Below are 25,172 nucleotides of genomic sequence, written 5' to 3'. Positions count from 1 at the left end.
GGGAGAACGATGTTTGTGGTCAGATCCTGCTGTTGTGTTTCTCATAGGCATGTGGTTGGTAAACGTGAGAACAGGATGCTGGACTAGATGGGACTTTGGGTGATCCAGCAGGGCTCTTATGGCTTGCATGAGGCTTGTCGTGCTAGGGCAAAATTGACTGCCATTTCTAATTACGATTTTAGCAGGGCGACCTAAAATAGCCTAGTAGGACAGAAAAATGCCAGTGGGCATTGAATGCTTGGCTGATGGTTGGTGGAAATTGGGGCAAGGGAAATTGAGTGGAGTATTCCTGGAAGAAGGCATCTGTGGTTGGCTGGCACCCTGAATGGAACTGTTGCACAGCAACATTTCGTTTCGATGTCATGATGCTAATAGCCATTGTTACAATTTCATAGAAGACATGTCTAAATGCCTCTTTGTAGCTATTCAAGGTAGTGGCCATCACTACATTGATTGTGTGAAGCTATTTTCCTGTGTGAATTTGCTTCATCTGTCTCCCACAAATCTCTTCTATCATCAGTTTTATAGAACGACCCTTAGTATTATGGGACAGAGTAAAGTATTTCTTCCATCTGCTTTAGCAGCACCGTGCATTGCTTTTGTTAAAACACTTGGTTAAAGACATTTCAGTCTGATGGCTGCATCAGGATAGATATTCTTTGTGATACCTTAATGTTCCCTATCCCAACACTCAAAGTAATTTCTCTTCCACCCCCTTGATGTTGTTTAGAGACCCTAGGCTCATTAAATTTGTTGGGTCTAAAGCAAAAAAAGGGGGGGGGGAGAAAAAGCACTGGTCATTGCTGTTGTTTCCTTTTAAGAGGAAAAACAGAGTGGATGAAGTCTGGGCTTTTAGTTAAAACAACTGGAGTACTTCTCTCCCTGGCAGCTGGAAGAAGAGTTACTCCTACCAATGGAATTTTTCTCGCAAAAGAAAATGAGCTGCTACATACCTCACAAGTGCCCTATTGTCAGAACATCCCTGTAAGATTTCTTGACATTTTCCATAATCACTTTCATCATTATATATTTTTCTCCATTAGTTTTTTTTAAAATAAAATTGGTGCCTCTCAAACTAACATCCTAGCTGTCCTGTTACTTTAATGGCTCTCACTTGGTTTTCTAGCTTTTCTAGTTTGCTTCTGTATGGTAAAATAAATCTACTTGGTTTCAGAAACTCCCCATGGAAAACAGACCTGTAGTACAGCCCACTTCTGCAAAGACCAATTAAATCCCCATCACACAAAAGAGCCAGGGCTCTTCCATTTCAAGGTTGTGATGACATGGCTCAAAGAGCCCTCTGATTTTCAAGCTTTTTCAAAAAGGTTTGTTGTTGTAGGAGAGATGGCAGACTGCCATTGTATCCATGTGCATATTAGTCCCAGAACAAAGGACCAGGGCACTTATTGAGTGGCCAGCCATTTCCAACTGGAAAGTCTCTGAATTTCTGTCCTTTTTAATAGACATTTCTGGCAGGGAGAATGAATGCCACCTTTGGAATGGGTGAACCTGTATTGGATCTGACTATGCAATGCAAGGCCAATTGGAGAAGATGACATGTTATGGGGGTTTTCATTGCTCATTCAAAAGAGGGGAGTTTGAAACAAATGCTGAACAATTACAGTGGTACTTCGGTTTACGAACTTAATCTGTTCTGGAAGTCCGTTCTTAAACCAAAACCGTTCTTAAACCGAGGTGCGCTTTTCCTAATGAGGCCTCCCCCGTCGTGCCCTTCCACCGTTCGGATTCTTCTTAGACCAGGTAAAGTTCTCAAACCAAGACACTATTTCGGTTTTGCCGAGTTTGTAAACCAAATTGTTCTTAAACCGGACTGTTCTTAAACTGAGGTACCACTGTTATTGGAATCTAAAGATTGGGGGCATGCCACTCCTTACATGACATAATAATAAGAATGAGGAATCCTACTTAAAGTACATATGGAATGTTCAGAATTGACTTAACAGGATCGGGGTGGGTAAGGTTTGACGCTTCTGCTGTTTAACACCATGCTGCTCAGCAAAGGAAATTAAATACTCATATATATATATATATATATAATATATATATATTATATATATATTACACACACACACACCAGCAGCTAAACTGTTGAACATTTTCATGTGTGCCTTAGGAAACTTGAGCAGGAAACTTGAGCATATCATATTAAATAGATCAGATTCTAGACGAAGGGTTCTCAACCATTTGGGTTTTATGGACACATTGGGAATTTTGAGAGTGTTGTGGGTACCATCACAAAATGGGCAGTGGGGTGTGTGGCCTGTCCAAAAGTGGCTGCTGTGGGGTGTTGCCAGGCTATTTACAGTGGTACCTTGGTTTGCAACCATTTTGGATTACAACCGTTTTGGATTACAACCACATCAAACCTGGAAGTGCGTGTCCCTTTTTTTGATTACAACCCATTTTTTAAATTATTACAACACCCCATTGGCGAAAGCGTGCCTTGGGTTACAACCTGTTTTGGTTTACAACTGCACCTCCGGAACGGATTATGGTTGTAAACCAAGGTACCACTGTATTCTAAATATGAGAGCAAATTCACTCAACCAGTGGTTGAAACACATTTCCCCAGCCTTTTGTGCTTCTTGTGCTTGATACATTTCAAAGAAGGCAAACTGGAGAGGATGAGGTTTTACTCCGTTTCTTGGGCAGGTTACTTTGGAATACAATGCAATAAACCTTACCCACTCAGGTCACCCCAGTTTAATTTCAATTAATTTGCACTGCATCCAAAATCAATACCCCACTGGCAGGCAGTTTTTGGAGGGGAGGTTGCTGAGCCTCTTATGTGAACTGTGCCATTTGGCTGCCATCTTGGATCCTCCCCATTTGTAATGCAAGCACTGTTCCCTGTCGGATTAGCACATCTGAGGGAATGGGTTGCGTATCTGGCAGTGACCACAACCAACAGTCATGGGCAGGACCCACGCCCTCTTAACCATTAGGATGTGTGACAAAATGGATTCCTGAGGTAACGGGTGTCAGATTATTCACTTTGAGCAATATCATTTCTCATTTCATTTTCATTTTATGGTATCTTTTTCTTTTTTTAACCTCATTTTAAAATCCAGCATTTGAAACCTGTTGCAGGGATAAATGATGTGTTAGATTTGCACCTGCGTATAGTCTTCTGTAGTATTGTGAAAGTAACCTTGCTGTGGCATCATCAAAACAGTACAGTAGTGATGAACGAGGGGTTTGCAGTTGTTTACTAAGAAGCAACCAACTTTATTTTTTTTTAAATGTCTTGCCTATGATCAACGTAAACCTGTATAGACTTTTGCTATTTTAGTCACGGGAAGCTAGAAAAAGAGGGTCCATATGATGCCATACAATATTAACCTTTTCCTAATTAAATCCTGTAGAACATTGGCTGTGAAATCAGCAATATTGAGTGTATGTAATTAGATTTTTTGGAAGTGTTTGTTTACAGTTGATTTCAGACAGAACTGTTTTTATATGCACAAAGCAGATGGTAATATTTGACACCAGATCCTTATTGGAATATGTTAAAACCTCAGTTTAAACTTTTAAAACACTTACTGTGAAATGCAGTCTTTGTCTTTTTCATTTAAGACGAGGGAGAGTAAAGCACAAAATTTCTGGAATTGGAGCAGTGTTCAACTCTCCAATATTTAAACCCCTAAAGGGTTGGTTGTATATCTGTGGTGGCCCACCTGTTTTACATACTAAAGGAAAGATGGGATAAAAACATTTATGTTTAATTCCTGAATCTCCATGTAGGGCAGGGAATGGCTCCTGAATAGATACCGTCAGTCGGTGTAGAAAATCTCATGCTTTACCAACTTGAGCTATCTGAAGTCACACTTCATAGTGTTTTGGCTTAGCGTTACATAAAGGCAGGCCGTTGTGGCCCCTAACTTAGTGCTCTGTTAACTAGGGTCTAAAACATACAGTTATCCTAGCTTTTTGAGAGAAATTTTACAACAGAAAAGCTTAGTAGTGTCTCAGAGAAGATGCTTCTAATGTCTGGCGTCTACTCAATGCCATGCATCCTTCTGCAGAGCACAGCTTGTGTGGAAATGTTTGAAATGAAAAGTAAAAGGAGAATTACCAGTAAGTATTTGTAGGAAAAATCCTCATCAAAGGCTTTATTCCCCCTTCCCCATTCAAACAGAATGTATGTATATAAACAGATTAGATCAGGTAAACAAACTTTTGCATAAGTATTCTGTAATGACTAGATGAGCAGTTGAAAACACAGCAATTGTGTTTTGAGCAAAAGCATTTGAACAAATACTTGGTTTTTTTCATTATTTAAATCTTCTGATTCTTTGATAGCATGGAAGCAGATCTCTTGTCTGTCTGCATAGTGAGTATGCAATGCAGAGAGATAGGAAGATGAGATGAAAAATGGTTGAAGTGAGGTCACTGACTGGTTAAGACCTTTATGATTTCACTGATACCTCGGATATACTAAAATATGTACTGGAAATGCCCTTAGATCTGTTGTAGATGTAAGGGTAACTGTAAGTTGAGCAGGTATTGTGTGTAAGTGGCCTCTGCACATTTACCAGGCCTCATGGAGAATGTTATAATAATCTGTCCATAAAGAGGGACTGTGCACATTTCCTGGTCATGTGTAGTCTTCCAGCAGGCTTGGGGAATGCACGTATCACATTTGCATTTGTACATTTTTCTGGGCATTTGCAGAGTTTCCAATAAACAAGTCTGTTTAAAAATATACAGTATATTATTTATACCCTGCCTGCTTTTGACCCACTCCTAATCTTTTGTGGCTCACAACATACCACTAAGCAGGGAGAAGAAGGATTAATCTTTTCTGCAGTCCATCTTCTTTTCAACTGTTCCCTTGTCACATGGATTGCAGAGAGAAGAGAATTTTAAACCTTTCTCCCTCTCACTCCTCAAAAAAAATATCCTCTCACCACCCTGATGAAAATTGTCACCCTGCTGTTAGTAAATTTAGGAAAAAACTTAGAAACATGGTGAGTCGTAATTGGGATTGTTGGGGAGGGAAGAGTGTGCCAGCTGAGGTAGGATTACCTGGCAGGAAAATCAAAGACGGACAAGACAGGGAGTGTAAAGTATTCCTGGTCCCATCTGCTGCCATTTCTGACTTTGCACATTGCTGACGATTCCTTCCAAGAGAATTCAGCTTTTTTATGGGAAAAGGTTGTCCACTCCTAATCTCATTGATGTAGTCTTTTTAAAGGGGGAGGATCTCCACAGCACCCTTCTCTGCATTTATGAAGGGATCAACTGCTAGGCAAACAGGTCTCTTAAATGCACTTACGGCAGCTGGTAATGATACAGCTTGCATTAATTATCTCTTGGCTCAGTAGAGGCAAGGCTGTCAAGTAGCCAAACCTCAGGAGAAAATGGGTGATATCCAGTGATGTGTCTGCCTGCATGTGCAATGAAGATCCACTTGCACAGTGGGACTTATGATTTCTCTTCCCCCATCTGCATGCCTCCAAATTCTGCCCTAGAGGGTTCTTCAATCATCTGGAGCATATTTGGGTTAGCGGGCCACACGAGGGGAACTGCAGGGTGCAACGAGAAGCTTAATCTTGAGCTCCTTGTCCCTAGATACAAATGAATTTCTTGCAAATCCAGTACCTTTTTCATTCTTGGGCTTGGCAAAATGCAGCATACCGGTTCTGTGTGCTTATTGGCCACTGTCCCTGTCTCTGGCTATTTACCAATCTCGCCCAACTTAAAAAAAAAAAAAAAATGAGCGAGACCGGTGAACTAAAGAAGGAAGAAAAATCCTGAATGCTAATGCAACCTTTTTTTACTGCATCTTTTGGATTACGGCCATGTGCATCAAGAAGTCACAAGTGGGCAGACTATGACTAGCCTTTGCAGGGATGAGGGCAGAGGTTCCTGGTCTTTCTAACAGATGGCTCCATGACACTTCTGAAAGGTGAACCTTTTTCTAATTCAAATACAAGATGGCCTGCTGAGGAATTGGCTTGCTGACTTATTGTTCAAGTATTTTTGAGACTTGCTTCTGTAGCTTTATTTTCTTGGCTTGTAACTATGGCTCTCTCAGCTATACGTGACAGGTGGATCTATGAGCCTAATTCAGGTTCCTCAGCAATGCTGACCAGCCAGCCACTTTTTAAGTTTGAATTATCAGAAACAGCCTGCATTTGTACGAGCAGTTATGTAGCTGCTGCTGTGTCATAAACTTCAATATTATCTACCTACCACGACTACTGGTGTTTGGGATAGTCTCAGGAATGTGTTGTGCCTAAGAGATATAATTGAATTAATCTGCTGCTTGCTAAAATGTTTAAAATTGCAAGTAATGCTTAAATGCTTCCTGAAATAGATGGAATAAGGTGTAATCAACCTAATGTGCTGAAATATTTCTATTAATATATCTTGTGCTACAGTAGGACTAGACAACTTGATTTTCGAATTGGGCTTTGAGGGAGAATTTAGAATGTGACATTGAGGATAACTCCCTCTTTTATATTAAATGGCATTATATTAAACTATATTAAAATCTGTTTCTCTCCAAATTGCCAAGTGTTACAACAGGGTGTGATCAAAGAGAGCCAGCATTTTGTGTTGGACTGGGAGTTGGGAGACCAGGGTTCAAATCCCACTCAACCATGATGGCCCATTGGGTGAGCTTGGGCCATCACTGTCTCTCACCTAGCTTACTTCACAGGGTGGTCGTGAGGGTACAATGGAGAAGGGGCAGTGTTTTAGCAGTGGCAGCACAATAAGTACATATGACACCATGGCTTTCTGGCACATTACACCGATCCTGGTCCGACTGCACTGGCTATGAATTAGTTTCCAGGCCCAATTCAAATTGCTGCTTTTGACTTATAAAGCCTTAAACGGCTCAGGACTGCAATACCTCAAGGACTGCCTTTTTCCGTATGAACCTGCCCGGACCCTGAGGTCATCTTCTGAGGCCTTTCTTCATGTGCCTCCTCCTTGAGAGGTCCGGAGGGTGGCAACACGAGAATGGGCCTTCTCTGCAGTAGCTCCCTGTCTATGGAATGCTCTCTCCAGGGAAGTTCACGTGGTGCCTTCATTACCACCTTTAGGCATGAGGCAAAAACATCCTTTTTAACCAGACCTTTGGTTGATCTGATTGACATCCTATGCCCTTTTAAAAATGTGGCTCTTTTTTGGGTGTGTTTTATTGGCTTGTTGTTTTTATTTTGATTATATCTATTGTGGTTTTTATGTTGATATTTTCGGTGAACCACCCTGAGACCTCCGGGTATAGGGCGGTATATAAATTCAGTAAATAAAATTATAAAATAAATAAAGAGGTTGCACTACCCCGATACTGGAGAGATGCCTTTCATCCGAATCTGCCATGGTTGGCCATTTTATTCTGCCTCCTTATTCTGCCTGTTCTGTGTACGGGATTATATAGGTAGTGTTTTAAAACATTTAAAATATATATAAAAATAAGATTTAAGAAAGCTCAAACGACACCACAGCTGGCTCTTCAAGACAATCCACTTCACCTTGCTTCATGATTGGGTGCCTTTTATAAGTGTCACACAAGCTAAGAAACTATCAGTTCCATTCCAGAATGTATAATCTTCACTGGTCAGTTGTTAGCAAACAGAAGGAGACAGCATGGTTTCAGTAACAACAGTGAAATTCCATATACTGTATTTCTGTCTGAGTTGCAACACCTGTATGATCTATGCTTTTTGAAGGCAGCTTTATCTTGTAGGTGACTTTAGTGGATGCAATGTGCCATATAATTCCAGTCCAGATTGCATATGTGCCAATAAATTGCAGTACGTGTGTATTCATTTCCAAAGATAAAGGGATGTGACCAGCCCTGTGGCCTTGAAAGTAGCCCTGAAGTAGGTCTGGGGGAACCTGCCAATCTTGAAATGTTTTTTAAACTACTACTCCGGCTCCCTGACTATTGGCTATGCTGCCTAGGGTTGATGGGAGTTGTAGTTCCACAGTGTCTGTAGGATGGCCACATCCTTCTTTATGCTGCGAAGTTTCCAAAGTGCAGTGTGACTGTACTGTGATAAAGGGTTTTTCCCTCTGCTGGGGTGCTGTAAGATGAAACTGTTAATTTTGTTACAGACCACTGAACCTCCGTATTCTTTTTCTTTAGGATTATGTGACACAAGATCCATGTTATTTTTTTCTATTCAGTGATGATGTTTAGACCCCAAAGTTGTGGTCAACTGTTCTTATGCTTCATGCACAGTGCCTTGTATGATACAGGTGAAACTCGAAAAGTTAGAATATCGTGGAAAAGTCCATTTATGTAAGCAATTGTTTTCATTAGCTACTGGAGTTTAATATATGAGATAGACTCATGACATGCAAAGCGAGGTATGTCAAGCCTTTGTTTGTTATATATATATTTTTTATAAAGAATTTATTGGTATTTTCCATAACAAAGAATACCGTCACCCACCCACATTTATACAAAGCAAAAACAAACATAACCACGATTCTTCTTCTTTTTTACACACATACAGAAAAAAAAATCTAGTTTCGAATCTTTACAGTTGACTTCCCCTGCCTTCTCTCCTTCGGTTCCAAATCCAGATTCTATTTTAATAACTTCATCTCTCAAAAAATTAAATTCATTTCAAAAAGAAATTCAAATCTAAACAATCATCTTAAATGAACAAATCATCTTAATCCATACTAATTGATAACATAACTTTATATCTTAACAAATTATTCTTATATCAAATCTAAGCTATTCTTCTTTCCCTTAAACTGCTGCTAATAACAAAAAAATTCAAAATCCCTTTTCTTGTTAAAAAATAAAATAAAACTTCATGTCTTAACCCTTCGATTTCAGATTACCATAACAAAGCATTTATATTCTGCACTTAACACACTTCACCCTATCCCCCCTGTCCAATGTCCTTCTCCATCTTACACCGGAACCACTCCTCAAATTGTCCTCTTTACTTGTACGTCCACAGAGCCAGACATAGTCCCCAACAGTCCTTGCATCGAGCATCAGGGTACACTGTTCATCTTCTTTCGGCTTCTCCCATTCAATGCTGCATTCTTCTTCTATTTGTAGATATCTTAATTTCTTGCCCTTCGCTCCCGAGCTCTCACCTCGGGGGCTGGATATAACATTCCTCGCCGTCCCCGGGCTGCCACCACCGAAGGACGTTTCTTTTTCCGGGAGTCACCAAGCCATCTCTCTCAGTTTTTCAATCATCTCCTTCAGCTCTTTGCCAAGGCTCTCTTCCATAGTGTCGAATACCTGAAAGGTCTCCTCTGTGGGAAGTAAATTTTTCTTCATATCCCCACTCAAAACCTTCAATTTCTGATTAAGCAGTTCCAGTTTCAACATAATAATCCTTTGTTCATCAGTTAGTCCAGAGTTCAAAACGATTTCAAAAACAAAGCCCAACATGGTGAGGACGGGCATAGGTATCAAATTTCAGTTTCTATTTCAATGTTAAAACAAAATCGAAAATTCTTTCTAGTAGCACCTTAGAGACCAACTGAGTTTGTTCCTGGTATGAGCTTTCGTGTGCATGCACACTTCTGAAGAATCTGAAGTATCTGAAGAAGTGTGCATGCACACGAAAGCTCATACCAGGAACAAACTCAGTTTCTCTAAGGTGCTACTAGAAAGAATTTTCGATTTTGTTTTGACTATGGCAGACCAACACGGCTACCCACCTGTAACTATTTCAATGTTATCCATCTTATAGCAGTAATTTTCCACTTCGGCTCAGACTTTTCGCAGCCATTTTCTCTGAGACCGGGGCGCAAAGACCATAACTTTCAAAAGGAATATTCTCCATCCTCTTCCTCCCCAAAGGGAGATCTATAAAGTCTCACTTATGAAAAAATCTTAACATTGTAGCCATCTCAGTAGCAACAGTATCATAAACCGTTATTTTCTTGCCACCGAAGGGAGGGAGGCAGACTTCCATTCTCTAAAACCTCCCGGATCGTTAAGTCATTCAGTTCACAAGTTAATCCAATCAAGTACTCACGACCACCGGGCTTCGTTTCCTTTCATCTTTACAGGGAGAACGTCGTCGCTCGTCACGGCCAGTGCTCGCCGCTTTTCCGCCCGGTTGGGGCATTTCCCCTAATGGCCCAGCTCCGCGCTCCCTTCACCCCCACTCCCCCTTTACAGGGGGAACGAGGGAAGGGTACGGAGCCTAGCGGGCCCGCCGGGAAGCCCGAGGCGCAGGACGCTCTTCCCGCGCCTCACCGGAGCCCCGCTTAGCGGTAGCGGGGCTCCAACCCCCGGGCTGGACTGGGTCGCCTCGCTGCCGAGGCAACCCACGACCGCCCGTGATGGCGACCTCGCCGGAACGCCTTTGTTTGTTATAATTGTGATGATTATGGCGTACAGCTGATGAAAGCCCAAAAGTTGAAATTGTTAATTTGGGGTTCTCATCAGCTGTACGCCATAATCATCACAATTATAACAAATAAGGGCTTGACATATCTCACTTTGCATGTCATGAGTCAATCTCATATATTAGTTTCACCTTTTAAGTTGAATTACTGAAAGAAATGAACCTTTCCATGATATTCTAATTTTTCGAGTTTCATCTGTATATACCACATTTTTTCCGTATATAAGACTAGGTTTTTTCCCTAAAAATAATGTCAAAAATTAGGGGACGTCTTACACATGGGGCCATCTTCCCCCATTTTCTTAAATCTTGAGTCCCCCAAAATAGGGGGTCTTATACATGGGGGCATCTTACAGACAGAAAAATATGGTGACTTGTTAATGTTGTTGTTATAGCTTGATATATAACTTGGTATTTTTCTATTCAAGTGACCTTAATTTGAATGCTTTTTGCTGCCGGTTTCTACTGAAGTTTTCTCTTTCTTTTTTGTTGGGGTAGAAGAATTACGGAAGTTGAGCTGGTCAGGAATCCCGAAAGCAGTTCGGCCAATTACATGGAAGCTCCTTTCAGTAAGTACTTCAGTATTTTGTGATGATAGTGTTATTTCTCTCGCCACGTATAATTTTGCTTGAGTCATAGCTAATCAGTAGCGCTCCAAACAGTGTGACAAAAAGGACTTTGTTCTGTTCTCAATTTCAAGCTTGGTTTGTCATAAGAGAATAGAGTAGTAAATCATGACAAGTGCTGTATTTTTCTTTGTTGCCCTCCCCCCCCCCAGCTCCTAAATGCCTTGTAGTGTTAAATAAAAAATTAGTTTCAAACAATAAGTTAAGTATTCCTATGTGCATATATGTGTTTCTTACAGTATTGGTGTAAATTAGAAAGTGGTGTTTATTGATACTGGTGTTAAGTAGAATTGTTTCCTTGCTTAGTGGCAAAATGTTTTGAGGAAGGTGTATATATCTATGGTATCTTGCACCCAAGTGAACATGAATGCTGCTTCATCAGCGAATATTCATGTTGGCTTTTTAACATTCCAAGTTACACACCTGCAGTTTAGCACTGTTGAATTTTTTAGAGAAGACTTAAAACAGTGTTCTTTTTACCCCCCCTTTTTTGAGGAAGATCAATCTGTGGGGAATGTGAAGTGTTCGCTTCTGAAGAGGTCTGATTTCCAGTGTTTAAAAAGATTCTTTCTTGCTAATGAGTCTCGATAAATTTCCAGGCTTAGTGCTTTCTAATCCAAAATTCAGATGCAGCTCTTAACAGTGAATTTAATAAGTAGTCTCTTGCAATTAAAATTAAGTACACAGAATGCAGTAGCTGGATTTTTTCCTTCCCCTGGTAAAGTATACATTTAAAATGCTGACTCTTCCATCCTGAAGTTCAAGCTGAGTTAGGCCATCTATTTGCCCTATGCTGCTGGCTTGATAGAAGAATGGGAAAAGCTATAAGCCATGTTGTCTGCAAGGTTATTACTTTGATTAGATTGGGATTTTTTTAAAGAAGCAAGGCAGAAATTGTATAATGTTCCACACTCCTTCCTTGTCCCTGCTTCCTTGAATCCATGTTTCCCACCCAAAGTCAATGTCCCTAAGATGGATTTCTTATTGAGCACATCTCTACCATTTGAAATGATGGTGTTTTGTCCCCTAGTCTCTGAATATTTGATATGGTAGATCTTATGTAGTAGAAGTAATGCTTTATTTCATGTTGGGTTGAGATGTTTGTAACCTGCCCTGGGACTGCATGGTGAAGGGTGAGCTTTAAATGTAATTAAGTGTTTTTTTTAAAGAATCAGCAGTAAAAAGAAAACGTATTAGAACTAGAAAAAGAACAAAGGTTCTCTGAATAGCCATTAGTTTGACATAAGCACCCCCATTTTATCTGAATGTCTTCTAACTTGTCCTCGTGCACAGATAAGCCATTGAAGTATAATTTTAAATAAGGCTGTAAGATCTCCTAAAGCCAGAAAGAAGGTAAATGATTTGAACTACAGTCATACCTCTGGTTGTGAACGGGATCCGTTCCGGAGCCCCGTTCCCAACACGAGCAGCGCGCAACCTGAAGCGCCGCGTCTGCGCATGTGCGTGACACGATTCAGTGCTTCTGCGCATGTGCGAACCGCCGAACCCAGAAGTAACCCGTTCCGGTACTTCTGGGTTCGGCGTGTTCATAACCTGTGAACGCAACACGCAGCGTTCGTATCTAGAGATATGACTGTAGTGGCTAATGTGTGCTTTCTTAGCTGCAGAAATAAAACATGGCATGCGAGGGAACAGGATATTGAACTTGTCTAAAAGAGAGGTGTGTTGATTAATCTTTGAAACTGATTAGCAGCAAATGTCTCTGTTCTAAGGAAAATATTGGTATATTTAGTCATATTAAATTGCTTTCTAATGGGATAAATAATGTATTCTGAAGAGTACAAACTCCTGAAAAAGAAATGCAGTCTTGACATCTTAATATCCTAGCTCACTACTTTGCATAAGGTTAAATATTGAGTTCTAGAGATTGCATCTGGAGCTGATAGAATATCTGGGAAACTTTGTCTTTCTCCAACTTATTGTTTCAACAGAAATGTTTAGCTGGTGTCAGGGCTCGTCCAAGACATTTTGTAGCCTGAAGTAAACAAAAGGATGGCACCACCTATTCAAAATGCCAAAGTTGTTTGGACTAGTTGTTGGATGTGTTGTCAATAATGTCATGACAACAGTGTCCTGTGCTACACTTGAGGGTAGCAGGCTAGCTAGGGATCAGAGAGCAAGGTGTGTTTCACACAGCTATCTTCCAAAACTTCACTGCCACTTCCTGCCCCCAACATCTGGTTCTTGAGGCTGCTGCCTAATGGTTGGCCCTGATTGTTGCTGAAAATGAAATGCCTGTAGAAATGTTCCAATAATGTATATTGGCATGGAAACTTTTATTCATGTCCATGGCACCAATGTAATGGATAAAACGTTGGATCTCTGCGAGAGAGACATGAGCCCAGAGCCCAGAAGAACCATGAAGCTTGCTGGCCGCCTTTGGACAAGTCACTGACCAAGTTCAGACATAGTGATCTTTCTAATTATGATTTTTTTTTCCTGCACATTTGCTGTTCCCTTTGGTTGTGTGCCATAATGCAAATCCTCCAGGTTTTGTTAAACCACAGCCACCCATTGCATTTAGATAACACTGATATAATCTCTACTTACAAACCAGAATATGAAATTGATATGAAATGAGTTTCCTGATTTGGTTTTAATTGGAAGTTTCGCAAACCCTGAAAGATTACCCTTACAACAGATGAGATTCCCCTTTAAATCCTTGTTCGAATAAGCCTTGGTTTATTAGACTGAGTTGGTTACATTTGAAATTAGCCATTGTCGCCAGGCCTGCTACACCTGTGGATTCTTCCTTTTTAGGTGTGGGGTGTGACCTCTTCCTTTTCTCAGACTGACATTACAAGGGTGGCTTATGAAAGATAAAATGGGGCCATTAAGTGCTTACCTGGATAATAAGCCTATCTTTTCTCTTTGACTTTGACTTCAGATGAAAGATTTGAGAAAGTGGTAGCTAACTGCTTCACGTTCATATGCAGGACTTTTGTATGAGTCCATTCCTTGGCTGTATTTATGCAAAAGACTTAATAGAACAGGGAGCATGAGGATCCAGTAAATTGAGGAAATGGCTATCTTTTGATTTAGCTTTTAAGATAAGCAGTTTTTAACACTGATAGCTTCCTTGTCCTGGACTTCTTTTATAAATTTTTTTATAACTAGTTGAGTTCTCATACTACCAGCATAGTCTGTAACACTTTATACAAATGGCTTTACAGAAACACTTCCTGCATTCTATACACCAAGCACATAGACTTGATTACTTAAATCCAGATGAGCTTATTTGCATCAAAGCTTTTTTTGCTTGTTGAATTGTTTTGTACACTACACTTCCCCTACTTCATAGACTGTAGCCTTGTTCTTTTGAAGGTTGTAAAAGTTCTTCAATAGATCCCTGAATCATTTCACTTAATAGTATTGGTACTTTGCCATGCATACACAAATACTTGCTTAATTTACATTAAGTTTCTTTTATCTTGTCTTCTGGGGTGTGATATATCAATCTCGTCCAAACTTTGTCAGAAATGCTCTGGTGTGCAACATATGGTTTGATTGCTCTGAAGCTTTTCATTTTTCATCAACAGCTATTTCTCACTTTCATTTTGTTTTCAAAATGTTTTAAGCACTCAGTCCGAAATCCAAAATGTTTAATCTACTGAGTAATAGGACGGGGGGGGGGGGGAGGATCCTGTTCTACAAAGACAAGCACATTTCCTTTTTAAAATACTTTGATTCCCATAGGGATGTTAATGTGAATGGAGAAAGCATTTTCTGGTTGCAAGCCAGAACTGTCAGTCACAATTTTTTAGCTCCTCTTCCACCAACTCACCCACCTCCGTAGCTGGCATTTTCCTTTCATCGGAGGAGATGCATACATTTTTAAGACTGCTCTTTGTGTGTCTCCAAAGTGTTGGGGACAGACTAAATTTGCTTTGGAGAAGCACCCCTTCTTGATTCTGACCAAGTCTGAAGTGGCCCACTTCACTTTGGGCTGTGAAGCAATTTGCACACAGTGACCCTGTATAGTATAATTCCTCAGTGCGACTTAGAATATATTAGCACAGGAGCCACAGCTAGTTTGCTCAAGCTTCCCTACCTACGGTTTGGGTTACACATTCTTTTTGTTAGGCTGTTATGGTCTCTGTTGTAGCCTGTTATATGAAGTGGAGAAACTATTTACAGGCATCTTAGACTGGGAACTTTTTGGAGCTATCACCTCTTAGAGTAGGCAATATTGGGTTAGATCAGGGTTTCTTAAACTTGGGTCTCCAACTGTTTTTGGACTACAATTCCCACCATCCTGTTGGATGATGCTAACACATCCCTGACCACTGGCCAGCTGGCTATGGATGATGGGAGTTGTAGTCCAACAACAGCTGGGGACCCAAGTTTGTGAAACACTGGTCTCGATAAACCAGCGGAATGACTTGGAATAATACACCACATAAATGGAAGAGAAATGCAATGCTATATTGAAGTGAATGCTTTCTTTAAAGGAGGAACAAAATGGATGGGGGAAAGTAATTAAATTCTATTTGCAATTGCACTGGAGAACCTGTGTTTTGCATTGAATGCACAGGCCCACTTTGAATGTACATCCCTGGTTCACAAAATATTGATTATGAACCCCAAAAGTTGGGGGTCAAGTGATCTGTGCAAGTGGAAGAGGTTCTGCTTTGTTTTAAGTCAGATGTCCCCAGTTTGGATGTAATGAGGAACTCTGGCTTAAAACCAGGATACCTGCGCCAAAGCCAGTGCAAGATGAGAAGTAGCCATGGTTTGTGAAACTGTTAATTTGCATCGGAAATGGGCCATATAACCATTTTCAAGGGAGTGAGAGTTTTTAATGAACAATTGGTAAACAATTTTTTTCTACAATTTCAAATGTGTGTCACTTTCTAGGGTTACCTCCCTGCAAATACAGATCGGAGAGAAGGCACTTTACAAAGGAAACGGAAAGAGTATTTTGCTTTTGTGGAACAATATTATGATTCAAGAAATGAAGAAACTCACCAGGATACATACAGACAGGTGAAGGAACTGAAAAATGCCTCCAATTAAAGGAAATTTCACGTGCATTCCAATGCCTTTTTCAATATTACATGACATTCTTTCTGAGAGTGCTCCTGGCTTTTATTGAGCTTCTCATTGGCTGTATCACCCTTCCAGCCACACAAAGAGCAATGGGACCAGGGCTGTCCAGCTTTTCCTTTCTGTGGCTAACTTCCTTTTTCATTCATTTTCTTTCTCATTTATAGTTAACCTTGGATACGATATGGCCTTTGCATGTTCAGTGCACTGGTTTCCAAATCTTTTGTCTTCATAGAATACTTTGCCCATTGACTTTGGGAACCCATGGGCAGCTGCCAGTGTGAATCTTGCACATTTAAAATACCGGTGCAGCCTTTCGTAGAGGTCAATTTGCACGGAGCACTCACTGGCTAAGGCAGCTGGGCTTCTCCATTGCCACACCTGAACAGAGTCTGCATCTTGGAATGCACCTGACATTCTCCTGCATCTGAACCTTGTTTAGAAAGTGTAATGAGCAAACTGCCTTTCAGGGAAATCTGTTGCCCATTATTGGTCTTCTCCCTGTGAAATTCCTGATAGGTGTCCAAGATATTCTAAGATTCCTAGGAACCATGAAAACAATGGAAGGGAAGGGATAATCCAGACCTTCAGGAAGCCTTTCTTGAGGGGCTAATAGAAGGAACACTGGAGAGCTAATGCACCTTGTAAAATATTACGAAATCAATCCTGTTAGCCTGTTGCTCTGTAGACTTGATCTACCATTTACTTTGTGGGTATGTCTTTAATATTTGTGTTGTGCTTTGTCTGCATTTTGAAGGAGTTTGTGCAGGCAGCAACTTTTATTCCTTGTAGTTTGGTTTTTAAAGTAGATTGAAAGTGTTATTCTGTTTCTTCTTCTTGGGGAGTGAGAACAAACACTGTTCATGAATTGTAAAAAGCAGCACTAGATAAATAGTGGCTCCATAGCATGTGCAGTACTTTCCTGCATAAAAAGGATGAAGCGTATACAAAAGGGAAATGTTAACCTACATACTCCCCATTTAAGAATTACCATCGAATTTTTTCCCTTTATGTGTTAATTCACTGTCTATCAAATGCTCAAATTACTGAGTCCTGTGTAATGCGTATGCACTTTAAATACTTTTTAAAGGCTTATAGGGAAGGCCTGTAAAGAATGAGGAAAATTGAAAACCTGCATTCCTTCACTAGCTTTTTTTAATAAACAAGTTCAACAGTAACATTATAAACTGACGTTATCATTTGAAGGTTTCTGAAAATTAAAAGATTTCTTTTTCAGATTCATATAGATATTCCTCGTATGAGTCCAGAAGCTTTAATTCTTCAACCCAAAGCAACAGAGGCAAGTAATACTGCGAGATAATAAATCCAACTGACTCATCTGTGTGATTTGCTTGTTTGTGTATTGTCAGAGCACACATTTCACTTTCTCTGGAGATGCTGTACTGAAAAGTTCTTCTTCTTCTTGGCAAGCAATCTCACACCCATACAAGACAGCCATTTCTGCATTCTTGGGGGAATTCCCCAGGATTTTTATTATTTTTTATTATTATTTTTTTAATGCCCTCAGCAAGGCATGCTTATTGTCCTTCAGGAGCCCTAATGTTGAGGCAAATGAGGCAGAAGATGAAAACTGGTGGACTCAAGCCACAGTTCATAGTCTGCTGGAAAGAGGGATACACTCCTCTTAAGGCTTGTATTACCCACATCTAATTTCTTCCCCAATTTGTGATGCTACAAACCTTTTGGGGCTTTGACCCTTTTGGTGTGGAAATAATTTGCGAGCCCACACGCCAAACCTTGTCCCCAGAGCCTGCCCCCCAGAAATGAGACATGACAACAACTTTATTGAAATTCAGGTGTAGGAACCTTGGCATACGCCTTGGAAGGCATCCCTCTCAACCCAACAGGGGCTGAGGATGCGCAGGGCAGTCAGCTGCAGTGGGAAAGGACTGTAAAGTGTGAACTTACAGTGTGCCCTCCTACTTCACCCAAGCCGGGAGTTTGACCTATATGCTGCCGCTCTAGTGCTAGTGACTCCCGCAATCCACCCTTCAACGGGCCCTGCAACGTCACCACGTGGGGGTGCATGACAATGTCACCCCCCGTTTTGAATATAGATTATAGGATGCCGAACTAGGCCTAAAAACCGCCCAAGTTGTGACGAATTGCTACGGGGAAGGCAAAACCTGCCAATGCAGGGAAATTCCTTCTGGTTCTGAATACAGCAACCGTCTTACGACCATAGCAGTGTCCGCTGACCTAGGAAGGAAGAGGTTAGCCTGCAAAAGACCATGTTATATTTATGGGAGGGTTGGGTGGGTGAACCTGGAAGGAAGCCAAGTGAGTCTGGGCCGAAGGGGATCAGCCTTTTTCATGGCCCTGCCCCACCCCCAGCTGGCAGCCCATTGTCCTGCCGAGATGGGGGCGGGGCGACGGCCACCCTGTAGCAAAGTGGGTGGCACCTGGCCAGGGAATTCCGTGTGGTGTCGCAAACCTCGCCCACCTCTCGGGAGGGGGTGAACAGATATTGGGGGGGGGGCATTTATTAGGATGAGAGTAATTAATCACTCAACCCATGAACTCTCTTATCTGTTATGGAAGGACAATAAAAGTAAGTTGGGGAGGCATATTTTCCACGAGGCATCCATCAGTTTAGTTGAACTCACCCATATGGCGCAGAGAGTGGGAGGGGGAAATACCTCCCACCACCACCAATTCTGTACAGTGCCACTCAGATTTGGGATTAGATGAACAGTTCCCACTCAACTAGCCATGGACTTCAGTGGACTGTGCTATAAAGCTATGAAGCAATGGTACTATAGTTAGTTGAGCAAGAAGCTAATCTTCCAGACCCTGATCTAACCACTACTGGGATTTCCCAGTTGTCTTTTTTACTGGCTGCCATTTCTTGGAAGTCCCATTCTACTTGATCTCAGAGGCTGCTTTAAAGAGAAATGGCCTGAAAGCATTCTTGGCGTGTGCAGGACCCTGAATGCATCTTAAGAAGCTCTTTGAATTTTGACTGTGAAATGTAGGAAGGAGAACAAACCTTACTTGTTAAAAATGGTACATTTGTAACAATTTAAATTTTGTATAAAAATCTTAATTTTACATAGTGCTAGTAATCTTTAAATGTTTTCCTTGAATAATCAAGAAACTGAATTAAAATTTGCTGATTATGTATGCTGATACTCACTTGCATTTTATTATGCCTACATTTTGTGCCTTCGGATTTCATTGCTTTACAGCTCTTTGCATTTCTTCCCCAGATATTTGAAAGAATTTTGTTTATCTGGGCAATACGTCATCCAGCCAGTGGATATGTTCAGGGCATAAATGATCTGGTTACTCCTTTTTTTGTCGTCTTCACATGTGAATATACTGGTAAGAAAAGTTACATCAACATGTATATTATTGTAATCTGAAATTTTAAGAATGTCAGTGTATAGTATCTTTGTAGAGTTTTAGGGGTTAAGTTATTAAAAATGTGCTTATGTATGCAGAATTGCCTGTCAGTTAAATTTTTATTTTAAGTTGTTTTTTCTCTCTCTCTCTTTATACACACACACACACACACACACATATATTGTTGTTGTTCAGTCGTTCGTCGTGTCCGACTTTTCGTGACCCCATGGACCAGAGCACGCCAGGCACGCCTATCCTTCACTGCCTCTCGCAGTTTGGCCAAACTCATGTTAGTAGCTTCGAGAACACTGTCCAACCATCTCATCCTCTGTCGTCCCCTTCTCCTTGTGCCCTCCATCTTTCCCAACATCAGGGTCTTTTGTAGGGAGTCTTCTCTTCTCATGAGGTGGCCAAAGTACTGGAGCCTCAACTTCAGGATCTGTCCTTCTAGTGAGCACTCAGGGCTGATTTCTTTGAGAATGGATAGGTTTGATCTTCTTGCAGTCCATGGGACTCTTCAGCCTTCTTGATGGTCCAGCTCTCACTTCCGTACATTACTACACACACATATAGGGGGGTAATATTTGAAAGCAATGCATTTCAAGAATAGTTTTGTGGATTCTTACAGCCATGGTCATACATACATAATTTTATTTGTATGCCACCCTTCGATAGTTAAAACCATGCTCAAGGTGGCTTAAAACATGAAGAAAAATGCATAATTCCAAGCCTAACAAAAGTTGTTGGCATCTATCTTTCTCAAGAGACAATGGAGTGCCAGGGGTGAAGTCAAACGGCTGTGTTAGTAGCACAGAAGTGATCTCCCGAGGGTACAATCCTGGCAATGTGTATGAAGGTCCTGGGCTGTCCAGATGACGAGACCCTCCTCTCGGCCTCGCTGATGTGGTCAAAGGAAAACAGAGCAACATGTTTGGCACCACCGCTGTTGCAGGAGTTGCCAGAAGGAGGCAAATAAATCACAATACATTATAAATAAAGATACTAAAATTAGTATCAATAACAGCAACAACCTCCCCGTCCCCAAATACTCCAGTCCAAGAGTCTGTTCAGCAGCCTCAGCTTTTGTAGTTGGAGTCAGTCAGGACCCTGCCCTCCCACGCCAGGTGGGAAAAGACCTGCAAGGCAGGGAGCAGGTCTTCCAGGACTCAGCCAAGATGATCAATGTTCCATCTCCCTTATCTCCCTCCATCCCTTCCCAGTTGGTTGTGCTTCACACGCCTCATCAATATAATAAACTAGAGTGATTTTGTTTTTAATAGAGGGCAGATTACCCTTGAAGAGTTGAATGGCTGTCCACTTATTTGACAAGAAGGCTTCTCTTTTGCTGTGCTTCAGTTCATAGGAAGTCCTTTCCCCCCCATACTGAGCAGCTAATGAGAATTGCTGTTCCTTGCTCCCCTAATAATCTATTAAGTAGACTAGGGGGCTACTCTAGAGAGTGTTTACAGTTTCTGCCTCTTACTCCCTCATTTGACAGATAATGAAAATGTTCCTAATGAGCCTAGAACAGTAGGATCTGTGCTGGTATACTTTAGAGTTGTTAATTGAAATAAGTTTAAATGAGATGTGATTAGAGGATTGATATTCCATGTTAAATAGACCATTTAATTAATATAGTAAATACGTTTGTCTTAAGTACTTTACCATCAGTTTACATTTCAAGTATATTGACTGTGTTTTTCTGAAATTTGCTATCAACAGACCAGGGTCTGTCTAATGGCCATTTGTCGTAATTGGGGACAATGCCACTGAAAAGCGGTTGCTGAAATACCCTCGGCATTACACTTATTGCTTTGTTTGACTGGTAGAAAAGTGTATATCATCAGGGCACTTGGTTATATACTGTAACTATAATCCCTGCTCCTAGAACATCTGCCCAGCTGTGGACTACTGGGCTCTGAGTGCTCTGAGCACTTTTTTGGCAGCTCAAGAGTATGTGTAAAGGGGGGAGACAACACCTGACCAGCAACACCTGAGCCAGTTCTGGGCACCTTTAAATAAAAAGAGTGAAAGTATGATTGATTCTCTAGTATTGGGTGGGTGTAAATGAAGTCTGCTTTTGAGAGGGAGATTGCTTGGCTACAGATCTCTGTTAAAATGCAGTCTTAGTTGGCAAGCCCAATCTGCACAACAGTATCTGTATTCTGTTGCCATCATAATCTTCAGTGTCGAGGTGGTGCTGTTAAGGGAATTCCCAGAATAATGACAGTTTTAGCAATGCCTTCTCCTGTAGTCAGGAGAAAACAGTATGCAAACAGTGGACTGTTGTGAAAAGCCAATCTTTAGCTTGATTTAAATATATTTATATAAAAATTGTAATAGCAGATTATGAGGATCTGCAAGAGCCTCTTTGGGATAAAAGAGATCAACTTTTGAATGACTGAAACATTGCAGTAAGGAGTTACATTCAGCCCATTCAGAAGAACAGCAAAATAGAGAGAGAAGCTCAGCTAAAACCAAATAGTCTGTTGTCACATTGACTGCATTCAAACAATAATTCAAACCTTCATGAACTGAACCGTGGACAGACACTGTAGTGTGTGCTTGTCCCTCACCCTTCCTATCATGTACCAGCTTCATCACAAATATTGTAGCTTGCACTGATCCATTGTGCATACAGGGGAATTTTGGCTTGATGCCGGTTACCAAATCAGGGAAATAAACACAATCTCATCCTACTTTGGTCACTGACATTCAACTAGAGTTTCACAATTTGTATACAGTGGCCTGGCTTGCAATGTCACGGCAAGCCACACTATGGCTTACTTGGACCACCCCAATGTACTGGCTCCCAGAGAGGAACTCACACTTGCTTGTGGTCCTCCCTGGTCCTTTTAGCACAACATGACAGCTAAGCCAGCTATGCCGAGGTTTGACTTAGCATATTGTCTGAACCTGGGAGCGTGGTTAAGGCCTCTTCTCCTATAACCACAAACTGTAACCGTAGGACACACCTTGCTACAGATTGCGATTAAGGAGGAGAAACCTGAATCAGGATCCCAGGTTGGACAACATGTAAAGGCTTTGCTGTTGCATTGTGCTATGAGAACTGGGGAGGAGGAATAGGTGCGAGTTCCTCTGTTTGTGTAGCCTGGGTAAGCCAAAGTTCGGTTTACTGTGATGTGCAAACAAAACCAATGAGGAACGGAGTTTAAAGCAAGCCAGGATATTCACACGGAAGTCTAGGACCTGGGGAAGGACAAGGGAGAAGAAGAAGAAGAGGAGTTTGGATTTGATATCCCGCTTTATCACTACCCGAAGGAGTCTCAAAGCGGCTAACATTCTCCTTTCCCTTCCTCCCCCACAACAAACACTCTGTGTGAGTGGGGCTGAGAGACTTCAGAGAAGTGTGACTAGCCCAAGATCACCCCAGCTGCATGTGGAGGAGCGGAGACGCGAACCCAGTTCCCCAGATTATGAGTCTACCGCTCTTAACCACTACACCACATTGGCTCTCACTGGAGTGTGTGTAGCCACAGTTCTTCATAAACCATATAGTTTCATGAAGTATAACTTATTAAACTTGGCACATCGTGCAAATGAGGCCAAAATCCTGTTCTAATGAACTTTCAGATTCCCTCTCATTTAAATGGCAACTCCAGTGTATGTTTCAGAAGAGCCCATGAAGGCTCAGTTGTTAACAATTACTCTGTTAATAATAATTAGAGTATCCTTGTGACAAGGTAAGTAGATTTACATTGGCCCATTGGGATGTAGCAAGGCACTAATGCACAAAATTGCCATAAGATGTGTTTCAGCATATAGGCATTTTTTCATATTCCAATTATGAATTAAAATTGGATGACATTCACAGGAAGAAAAGCTATCATATTACGATGTTGATACATTAGATTATTATGAAGCTGACCTTGTAATTATTTGCATTTAATTTGCATTTGATTGCCTTCCATTCATGTGTCAAGTTGACTGGTCTGCTAAACCCTTATAGAATTTTCCATAATTGTTTGTCTTCATAATTTCTGAAGCCAAGTATTTAAGGCTTTTGTCTAGTTAACAACACAAACCACCCTAAACTTAGATTTCATAGGTTTGGAAACTTTATTACATGTGAATTGGACATTGGATGCAAAGGGTTTTAACAACATTTTTGAGAGCAAGATCATGCAGCACAACTTGAAAATTTTCAGTGATGTGATAAATTAGCTTTCAGTGTTGAGAATCCTTAATTGTAGCATGTTATGTGTTATGTTGTGTCTTGCTACTTTATCTAGGGTTATACTGTATTAAATTTAAGGATTCCTGTTAAGGTGATACAACTTGGTCTGTAAGTCTATGATGATACATGGTACATGACATGGGTGCAATGACGGAGGAGAAAAAGGAGCATATTGTTTTTCTGCTGAGAAAAGCAGTTAAGTCTGTCTAGGGTTGCTGTGTCTTTATATTTAGCCTGAAGCATCCAGAAATCCACTGTTTCACTGGATGATCTTTCAGGGCATCAAAACTTTAATGAGTGTATAAGTCTCATACATATAGCAGGCAATGCGTCCACATTTTTAAAATCCAACACATCTTCTGGCAAGACCCTGCTTCCTGATGGTACAGGGAACTGAACCTTGGCAGTAGTTGCTCCCATCTAGTCCTTTGGATCCATTCCTTTCCCAGTCAACTCAAGGAGTTTTAATCAGCTTGTTTGGTCTTCTGTTGTAAGACTAAACTTTAAATTTCCCCTTAAATTTTGTATTTTGAAATATATAACACAAAACTCGCAACATCAAATAACCCAACTGCCCGCCGCATGCAACCAGTTGCCGCACTTCATGTTGTTGTTGTTGTTGTTGTTACTACTTATTCATTTTGTTTTGTTTTAGTTTTTGTTAACATTCTTATGAAATCATTGACCTCTTTGAGTCTCAGAGTCTAAAATCTACATACCTTCCAATATTTGCTGGTACTTTTTCTATTGGTATAATTAACTCTTGTTACTGATAGTAGCTTTTACTGTAGGTGTCCTTATGCTAATAGTCTCAGTGATCAAGTAACAACCAGGTTGGCTTCTTAATGGGATGCTTTGAAACCATGTTCATTTTCCCAGGGCAGTAATAGAAAAGTAGGCTCGTATCTCATTCTCTGTTACAACCCTATCTGCTAGCAAAGGGCTTAACCTATTTGCTAATGTTCCATTAGACGCCGAAGCCAATAGAGCTGATGAGACTTCAGCCTACCACGTTAATAGCTACTTCAAAAGGCTGCACTTGGCTGAGTGCAGGTTATATTTATAGCTTGGTAAGTTGTTGCTATTCAGCACTGTGTCCTTCTGCGTTGCTCTGTTTGCTTAGCCTTGCTGGTGTGCTTGTCCTGTCCGCCTTTCCAGATTTGTAGTGACCATAGTTTCAGTTTCTAAGCTTCTATCTAAGCTTATCTAAGTTTATCTAAGCATTCAGTTTTCTAAGCCAGTGTGGTGTAGTGGTTAAGAGCGGTAGACTTGTAATCTGGTGAACCGGGTTTGTGTCTCCGTTCCTCCACATGCAGCTGCTGGGACCTTGGGCTAGTCACACTTCTCTGAAGTCTCTCAGCCCCACTCACCTCACAGAGTGTTTGTTGTGGGGGAGGAAGGGAAAGGAGAATGTTAGCCGCTTTGAGACTCCTTCGGGTAGTGATAAAGCGGGATATCAAATCCAAACTCTTCTTCTTTCTTCTTCTTTCTTCTTCTTTTCTTTCTTTCTTTTTCTTCTTCTCTTTTCTTCTCTCTTCTTCTTCT

At 41.0% G+C, this 25,172-nt stretch overlaps 1 protein-coding gene across 1 annotated transcript in view; it reads left to right on the top strand.

Moving 5' to 3' along the window:
* The window catches only part of TBC1D22A (TBC1 domain family member 22A), a 125,407-nt gene that overhangs the window by 21,646 nt on the left and 78,589 nt on the right, over positions 1 to 25,172 (top strand). Inside the window, 4 exon segments of the mRNA XM_033161435.1 lie at positions 10,869 to 10,939; positions 15,875 to 16,003; positions 17,301 to 17,363; positions 19,294 to 19,408. Of these exon segments, the coding sequence (XP_033017326.1) occupies positions 10,869 to 10,939; positions 15,875 to 16,003; positions 17,301 to 17,363; positions 19,294 to 19,408 (378 nt within the window).

The sequence above is a fragment of the Lacerta agilis genome, chromosome 10 (genome assembly GCF_009819535.1).
Source record: "Lacerta agilis isolate rLacAgi1 chromosome 10, rLacAgi1.pri, whole genome shotgun sequence".
NCBI classification, from domain to species: domain Eukaryota; kingdom Metazoa; phylum Chordata; class Lepidosauria; order Squamata; family Lacertidae; genus Lacerta; species Lacerta agilis.
The sequence above is the reverse complement of the archived record's forward strand: the minus strand, read 5'-3'. Positions and strand labels throughout refer to the sequence as shown.